The sequence below is a fragment of the Meleagris gallopavo genome, chromosome Z (genome assembly GCF_000146605.3).
Source record: "Meleagris gallopavo isolate NT-WF06-2002-E0010 breed Aviagen turkey brand Nicholas breeding stock chromosome Z, Turkey_5.1, whole genome shotgun sequence".
NCBI lineage: Eukaryota > Metazoa > Chordata > Aves > Galliformes > Phasianidae > Meleagris > Meleagris gallopavo.
Window position 1 is genome coordinate 25,094,438 of NC_015041.2, and position 9,729 is coordinate 25,104,166.

Genomic DNA, 9,729 nt, shown 5'->3' on the forward strand with positions numbered 1-9,729 from the left:
AAAAAAAAAAAAAATACAAAACATTTAGTTCAACTTACTAGGAATAGGTCTAAGGACGTCAGGAATGAGAATCTCCACCAAAGCCTGGTACATCACGTGATCACAGTTACACATCCATTTCAGAATAGATTCATTTTTGCACAGAGTAATCAGTTTTGCTTTTGGAAGTCGACTTTCTATTTCACTCAGATTGCTGGAATGAACAAATGCAGCAAATGAACAAATGAAAATGCATTTATAATAGATAAAAAACAGCAATTGGTGTTAAAATTCATTATTTAATAAATAAGTTACAGATATCTCAACTACAGCCAACAGAACTTCTTTTCACTTTGTGTCACCTGAAACTGGATTAGAATGCTTGCACAGATCTGGTATAGCCCATGAATTATATAGAGGTATGAATCTTGCAGGCTTAAAAGAAATGGATAGGATACTGTGAGAACACCTTCATGATAGCTATCTATAAAAAAAAAAAAAAAGAATTTTTTCAAGACTGCGATTTGCCATATAAGCTGTGTATATTAACATGCCAGACAATATCAATTTATTTTTAAAATGTACGATAACAAGAAAAGATTTTTACTCTGATAGTAAAACCAGTAACTTTTGTGCTGTTGTTTGACATTTCTATTGTGTTATTATAACAAGCAGTCAACAAAGACAATACATTTACTGACCTAGGTTCATTAACAGTAGTACCATCAGGTGGAGTAGAGGGAGAATAGCGCCAGAAAGTTTGCCACAACTTTTCTATCAGGCTGAATTGAAGATTCACTACCACATCCAGAATTGCCTGAGAAAATAAAATGCAAATACAGATTGTCTTTTACCTAGCTTCCCTCTAGGCCCAACTCCAAATAGAGAAATGGCTTTTTTTTTTTATATAGTGGAATAAGGGCAAACTTTTCATTTCTGAAATGATAAATACTATTTTTACATTAGTAAAATTGTATGTATAGTAAGTATGTATGGCAAGTATTGATAGTAAAATCGATGTATTATCCAGCAGCATAAGATGCTTTGCACAGAGAGTAAGACCAAGTGTACATGCACAGAAGCCTCCAAAAATGAACACAAATTATGTAAATGTGTCAGAGAAATTTTCCCAAAGATAGCTGATATGACTCCAAACTCGCTATTTTATTCATTTCAGTTATTCAATATAGTTTTGAAAACACTTTTTAAGTAGTTTTAAAATATATGTTTTTCAATATTAAATTTATTTTAATCTTCCCAATGTTTCTTTAAAATGAGAAAAAAAGATTTTTTTTTAAATGTAAGCAATTAAATGATATTTAACATTTTTTACACTTCCTATTGACAAAGCCAAAGATCTGCACATACAATCTTAAGTCTAACTTCTTTAAAAAATTCGGAATACATACATCTGATTACATTTTCAAGAATATTATTTTTAGAATATATTTTTGTCCTGATGAAGGAAATCCTCCCAGTAGTATTTTTCCTAGTGACCATTCCAGTAAAATTAGCAAGATAATGCCCATTCCAATGAAATAAGCAAAATATCCTGAAGCCAGCTGTAAAATGGCTGCAGCATATCCAATATTAGTATCTTGCACCGATTCTCACTCACTAGAAATAATGAACCTAAAAAAAAACCAAGAAGATTTGTAGGAATTACAGGAAATACCTCACAGTGCTCTCGATAAAGACTCTGCAGTGATTTGATGTCCTCAAAGGTTGTACCATCTGGTAGAGAAGACATTTCAACTTCACCAAACTCCGGAAGTACTCGAGATGCATCTGTTTCCGTAACAACACAATGAAAAAACACAGTTATGAACCGTGCCTATTGTTCCTATGATCAGGAAAACACTTAAGGATGATACAAAGAAATAAATTCTAGAATGTCTTAAAGCTCACAGTGAAGATTCTTTCACATTTGTTCTATGTTAAAATTATGAAAAAATTCAGACAGCATTTTTGAAGTAAAAAAAGAAAACCAAAACAGTTGCAACTACTTGGCTCTTTCCACTTACAAAACTACAGCACGCTTTCAAAAAGATCACTAGAGGTTTAACCCACGTTGTTAATCAATAAAACACACTTTAACAAACATGTAGGGAGGAAATGTCATCCCAGAATATCAACATACATGTCTATATATCACTTTGCACAGCAACTGTGTTGTGATTTACATAATGTCAAATATACCACACAAATAAATAATTTGCATATTCTTCTTTATATACTTAGATGATGAATATTAAATATTACATAAAACCTGATAAACAAAGCATACAGCTTAAGTGTCTTTTTGTTCTGTTGTTAGAAATTTTAAAGAAACCATTGTAACTTTAGAAACAATTTTTGTACTTGTGTAACTTGATATTTGCAGCGGAGTTCATCTTGTCTATTTTTATAGTAGAATAAAACAAACATGTTTTAATACCTAAAAACTGCTGATGATGTTGACTTTGGGCAATTACAGTTTGTTCAACAGATGTGCCTGTCTGTTGACCACTTCCTGTGAAGCCATCTGCAACTCCATCCACTTTCTGCACAGGCTTATACCTACAAAAATATCAATTTCAAAATTATCCTTTTTGTTAACTCCTTCATAGATGAGCTCACCCAGGCTATGTTTACCCTGATTTCTCCATTTCAAAACAAAAATTTACAGAAAAGTACAAAAATAATTTACAAATTTTTATTTTCTTTGCAAGTAACAGAAGAAACATGATTACTAAGGGCAGCCAGTACATTACTAATGAAGAATTTATAAAGTTATATTACAGCACCACTACCAATTTCTTCCAGAGTTTAGCGTAAGAACAACATAATCATTAGACTGGCTAGTTTATGCTATTTTAAGAGAAATAACACTGCTACCTGAAGACAACAAAAATGTAAAACTTTGAAAACTTAAATCCTTCATACTGAGGTCTCAAAATCTTTCATAAAGTTTAGAAAATAAAAGTACAGTTATTCAAACAGGAGTGTTAGACTGGATGGTCAAATGTTGTAAGACATCTGACATGCAATAGGTCCTGTCTGTGACTTGCAAAACACCTGAGAGTTTACTCTCAGCTCTTAATAGCAAGAATTTGGCTTCTTTGCACTTCTAAATAGAACTGTAGTCAGTGGAAGAGAAAAGAGGAGCACCAAAAATGAACAACATGTCATCAAACAGTGTTATTGTGATCTCTGTACCTGATGTAGTTTCCATGGAAATGTATAGGAGACATTACTTTCCACACAACATAAGTACTATAGCACATATAGTACATTATATAATTGCTAGTGCAGGTTTTTTTTTCTTAATCAAACTATATCATGCTTGCCTTTAACTGTGCTGCATGTAAAAAAAGAGGTTGATGTCTCTTGCCAAATTTAAGGATCATAATTACCATATAATCTTCACTGGGATGAGTATTTTTAGACAACTTCCTATCTCAAACTTATTGACAGCATTATGGCAAAATGGTGTGATCCTACACTTACTTAATTGTTCTTGACAGGTTTTGAAAGAACAGAAAATATTGAATATTGTTAAAGTGTCTGACTTTGGCTTCCCCAGTCTAGCCTGTGTTTAGAGTGAGTACAAATGTATGAGATAATCTCTCTGTTGAGAAGAAATAACTAACTTTCTGTGTATGTATGGGAGAAGAAGGAGTGTTGCACCATAGCTGCTATGTTTTTGTGTTACTGCTTGGGGTAAGACTGTGCTATTAGATACCCTTCTCTTTTATGCACTTGTTTGCCTTTGTTTTGTAAGCCAGATTCAAGAGGTGGGGAGAAGACAGACTCTCCCTCCTATCTCAAGATGACTCTTATTAGCATAAAGTCTGTTCTTCATCAGCAACAGAGTAACTCTAAACCTGGCCAGGGAAGAAATAGAATATGATTAAATCTGGGCTAAGTTTAGTGTTGTATTATAAATACAGGATTGATTTATACACTTTAACTTGTACCAGCCAGAAGGGGGTGATTTTTTTCTCTCATTTTTATGCCAGGAAATAAAGCTTCAGCGATTTTAAAAATAAAGAGTTGTCAATGTCAGCAACAGCTTCTCTGATGGAATTGGCATATTGATGTACAGTTTTACCACACAGCAGAGACATTGCTGGCTATAAAAAATAATGTACAGATCATGAAAGCACTCAAAATTCATTTTTTAGATTATTGTATCAGACATCTTTCCATAGTATTTTAGCCACAAAGAACCTAACTTTGATGAATCTTTTAAAAAATAAAGTCAGGGTCATACGTAACTCTATTTTTGAAATGAGACTTCTCACTCCAGTGAAGTATTTAGGTCCATTCTTAACATAGGATGGTGACCAACAGTTAGTGTTGTCTAATGATGATACCATATTTATCACGTAACTTCATGACAGATGTTTGTGTTTAAAACCCTGTAGTCACAAAGCGCAGAATTTAAAATGCTAGATGCAATTCCCTTTTCAGTATTTAGGTTCTTTTATTTTTATGACAGGTACAAGTGAAGTGCCAAGCAATGCAGATGTCAGTTAAATTTAGCATGCTAGACAGAATCTTCACTCAAGATGTAACATAATTAAAACACTGGAATGGGTTGCCCAGGGAATTCCTGTTCCTGGAGGAATTTAAGAGACATATGGATATGTCACTAATGAACACAGTTTAATGAAGGGACTCTGTAGGCCAGGTTGGACTTGATCTTGAAGGTGTTTTCCAACCCAGATGATTATGCTTCACATGAAGCATAAGCAAAGAGAAGTTAACAACTTAAGATCACCAGTTAAAGTACAAGTGGACCTCTGGCAATTTAGATGAGAAAAAATTCTCAAAAAATCTTTAGTTACATGGCAAATATTTTTGATGCATTGAAAAAAGTGGTTACAATTTGCTAGCTGGTAAAATTCACTTTTTTTTTTTTTTTTTTTTTTTTTTTTTTACTGCCCAACTTTGAAGGCTCTTTCTTGATTTTACCCACTACTGACGTATAAAATGTTTTATTCTTCACTTTTTGTTTTCTTTTGAACGATAAGGTGCCAGAAGACTGGGGACTGAAAATAATAAACTTTACATTAGCACTACAGCCTTTCAATGTATTTGACCCAGAAATGACACTGTCCAAATATTATATAGGTTAACATAAACTGCAAAATTTTGTGAGGTTTTTAGCCAACAACAACAAAATCTTTATCAAGCTGGGAAAAGCCATGAAAATCCAAAAATCTTGATCACTGAAATAGGAACATGGAATTCAGAAGCGACACAAAGTGAGATGCTGGTTGCATGAGGCAACTAATTTACTATACAACTTCATTGAATACCACTGTCTAACTCTGATCAAACATTATTAAGAGAAACATCCTCTTCCATTGCAGAAAGGATTAATAACTTCCTAACTAGAATTCATGTACTGCAAACAATTTATATTAAGCAGTAAGATAAGGCAGAAAGAATGATAAAGTGTCTGTTTGGTGTGAAATACAAGAAGCAAACAGAAAAAAACCCAACAACCTATGACAGAACAAATGTACTGACAAAGTCACAAGACAAAAAACTGTCTTTTTCAGTTACATTTTTAGTAATTTCCTTGCTTACTTTCACTGTGGCCATTGTGCTATTATTTGGATTTTCCTCTAGATCTTTGAGCCTAGTATTTTTCTGAAAAATAAAATTCATGCTGTTGTGCAATTTATCTTTCTATCAAAAACAGATGTTTCTATCCCTCTGGCTAACTAAAGAAAAAATAATGTAGGGACTGTAAATATCAGCAGAACTAAGCTCATGCTAGGAATATGCTTAGATTTAATTCTATTTTTGTGATTTATCACTAGTTCACTCTTTGTCACAATGAGCTAATGTACTAAAGTATGTATACTGTGTAGAAATACCATGTTCTCTTCAATGTTGCAGGGGGGAAAATCAGATTTAAAAATTAACAGTAATCAAGATAGTGTAAGCCGTTTGCAATATCACAGGCAACAAATACTAAAGCTGTTAACTACAGAAAAATCAAAGTCAAATATATTAAAAATGTACTATACACACAAAATCTACAAGTAACAAAGCAGTATATGAAAAATATTTGGAAGGCTTCAAAATTTTTTCATATTCGAATCAAGCTGATGCTAGTTACTGTCTAGTATTTGAAGGAACCAAAAATGCTTCCAAGTAAACTGCTATGAATACATCCTAAGCTCTCAAACATAATATACAGATCATATTTCGATAAAAGTCTGCCTTGGATGCTGAGATATCCCTAATCTAGGAGTTGAAATAGAACTTTCTTGTTTTTTAAGCCACAATCAGCTCAACTCCCCAACCATGCTATACATAAATGATATGTGTGTGATCTAGAGAAAAGCTATGGATGTTTTCTAAACTACTCTATTTGGAATTTTTTTTATTAGTTCACCGTTAAGTTCTCGTATTATCAGTTTAGGATACTATCACAGCAGAATTGCACCAATTTTACAGATGCTAGTATGTCAGGACTGTAATGCATCTATTTCTGTCTGCAAATGGAGAAACAGTATAAAAATCCATAATTTCTCTCCTGTCCACTAATGCATTTCTTTCTTTAAAAAAATCAATAAATACTTGATGTTTCGGAATTACAATGGCTTGGTTTAAAGGTAATATTTGACTAAATAGTACGTCCAAGAAACATGGGAAAACTGATGAGAATAGAAAAATACAACTCATCTTCTACACAAAATAAATATTTAGAATAAATAACATCAACAGGAAGTGATGATTAGTGAGTTCTGGTTAGAACAATATAGTTATAGTTACTGAATTTATTAAAAAATACCTTAGTTAAATGTCCAGTTCCCACCAATGAAAACAAAAACACACGGCTGGTGTGTACAAGAACTGAGACAGATATTTAAAATTAATATTAAAATTAATTTCCAAGCTGGAGGTTTACTTATGGAAATAAAACTGAAAACAAGTGAGGAATGTCCTAGAGAACAGACAAGAATGTTTATATCGGCTGTCTGAAATGGACACACAGATTATGAGAAAGATTTCACAGTAAGACTGAACTTCAATTTTTGTAATAGCTTTAAAGATGTCTTGCTTGATATACTCCTGTTCCACCAATGTTTTATGAAATCAGACATTTTAGATATTTCTCTTTAGTATAATACGGGAGGATAATGATACAATTCAAGTACAAAGTAATTTCAAGTAAGTGTACCATTTCCCTTTTTTTTCCCCTAAAATTGTCTTCTCTTTGTAGTTTTTCCTATGTGCATATCCTCACATTCTTTCACAAAAGCACGTGCCTTTGTTATCTCTTCCACTCTTGCAGAGAAAAAATATCCTTCACTCCAGAAAATACCACCACTTCCAAATACTTCTGTAATTTCACAGATCTTCAGCAAAAATAGATGCTGAGAGCAAATACTTGAACCAGCCTACAGGCAAGCTATTATGGTTACGCTAGTTCTTTCAAGAAGAAAAAATAAATATCAAACTGACCTCAATCATAAGCTTGCTATAAGCAAATTATCCATAAAACCATATTGTAATGAAAACACCAACATCTGAAATTAAAGGTCTTATATCTTTTTTTCAGATTGTGATAAAATAACTCAAGACAGTTCATAAGAGTTTGTTCATACAACATCTCACTTTTTATTATAAATTTTTGCAAACTTATTTAAATTTCTAGATAAATATTCTTTCATGTTGAAGGTATGTGACTTCAGTGACATAAACTGCACATTTGGCAAACTTCTTCACAGTAGGGAAGCTGAACAGAGTTCACATTAGAATTTCATCTTATCAGTGGAAGGGAAAGTAAAGACCTATGAACTAGAAATATTAATAAGTACTCATCTTCATTTCACACTTTACCTCTGTTTCTGCTGCATGGGCTGCTGTCTCATAGCCATATATTGCATGTCCTCCTGTAGACGATTAAGAGGAGAATCTGGCTTGACACGAATCCCATAGTAATGGTATTTGGAGTTCCCCCTATATGAAAAAGCAAGCATTGAAAGAAAAATATCATTAGTTTTATGCATATTCATTACATTCACTTTATATTCATGGACTGGAAAAGATTATGTACAAACTAGGCCTAACTCTCCTTCCATACCTGCCTTTTACATGGGTATCATTTTAGCACCTTCAGGAAAAGAATTCACTCCCTTAAGTATTACCAAACATTTTACACTTTGTTATGAAGAAAAAACCAAAACAAGGATATATATATATATATAATGAAGAAACACAATCCTTCATAATTTCCAAACAATAAACTGCATTTTATTTATGTTGCAGTGTATTTATCAAAATGTAAACAGTCAAAATTGGGAAAAGTAAAAATAATAACAACATCGGAAAAGCATTAACATGTTTGAAATTAATAAACATAACTGTCAGAAAACCAATGTACTGTTTACATACAGCTTTATGTAGTTTTTAATATCAGAAAAGTTTCTTACTCATAATTATTGCTTGCGTTTTCTATTATTGTTCAAGATGTCATTAACACTTACCTAGTTCCAAGTCTTCTTGTCCGTAACCCCATGAAGATTGACCGTATGAGTTTTCCAAAGGATGCTGCATTGACTGGATCCAACTTGTGCTCCTGACAGTGTCGTAAGTAGTGGTTGTAAAGGGTACTTCTAGGGAGGCTCACTCCTTCTGCAGTTTCATAATTGTCCAAAAGCCACTGAAGCTATTTCACATGTAAAACAGAAAAAAAAAAGGGACAAAAAAAAAAAATTACTATTTTATTAAAAATATCTTAACCTTACAACATTAACTTATGACAGTTCAGAAGTCACTCTTCAGTTCTACTGAACAGAGATCCTCTAAATGCTAGCTATACCATGTTGTTTTAGGAACTTCAGAATTACCAGGAAATAGTGGAACTCATTACACTTGGATCTCAGTAAGTGTCCACTTCTTAAAAATATTTTGATTCAGTACCACACACCAACTATGCTTTGGAAACAAACTGTTAGCACTGCAAAGAAATAAAATAATACAGAATGTAGTTCATACTATTTCATAGAACAAGCTCATTGGATTAACAAGAGTTAGGTAACACATTAGGAAATGTAATAATTTAGTGCTTTTCTTTGTCAGATCCTAAAAGACATTATAAAACTAAACCGAATGGGATTTTTTAAATTTTTTATTATTATTATTTTTTTGCTCTCAAATACAAAATGAAAAAAAACTTGCATATGAGCCAAGGAACAATCTAGATAACATTGAAAATAATGGCAACAACTATATAGCATTAGGGCTACGATAGTAAGTTGTGGCCTTCTTGCCTTTGGAAATGCTGAAAAAAAGAAATGAATCTTTTCATCTACAAAGTTAGGTATTTTTGGAAAACTACAAAAAAGGACTTTTCATGTCATATCACTGGACTTTACAGTATACAGACAGAAAACACCTGTAGCTGTCAGTAATATATAAAACAAGTGGAAGTGACAATTTAGCAGTGCTAGATTTAAAATTACAGGAGAACAAAAAAAGAAATTACAAATAGTAAAGGTTGAGTACACACTTAAATCCCACTGTTTTAGTTTTTGGGCATGCTAAAATCTTCATTAACTTTCTCCAGTAATTGCTGTGGTTTCTGTTCCCTGAAATTCTCTTTAGAATTTATCTTGGACCATTAATTTACTTTTTCTTTGAATTCTATTTCCTTGTTTTCCTAACTATTAAATCAAAGTAATTCTGTGTGAACATTTAGAACTGCTAGGGTCAGAGAACTAATCAGAACTTGGATTTAAT

The 9,729-nt window shown here is 32.5% G+C and overlaps 1 protein-coding gene across 1 annotated transcript; it reads right to left on the reverse strand.

Moving 5' to 3' along the window:
- Positions 1 to 24: 24 nt before the first annotated feature.
- On the reverse strand, positions 25 to 8,678 carry LOC104915006 (transcription factor RFX3). Its single transcript, XM_019610456.2, has 6 exons — positions 8,475 to 8,678; positions 7,828 to 7,947; positions 2,417 to 2,538; positions 1,655 to 1,767; positions 681 to 796; positions 25 to 193 (listed from the first exon to the last, which is right to left on the reverse strand). The coding sequence occupies exons 1-6, from the start codon at positions 8,504 to 8,506 to the stop codon at positions 25 to 27; spliced, it is 672 nt and encodes a 223-aa protein (XP_019466001.1). The 5' UTR covers positions 8,507 to 8,678.
- Between the last annotated feature and the right edge of the window lie 1,051 nt (positions 8,679 to 9,729).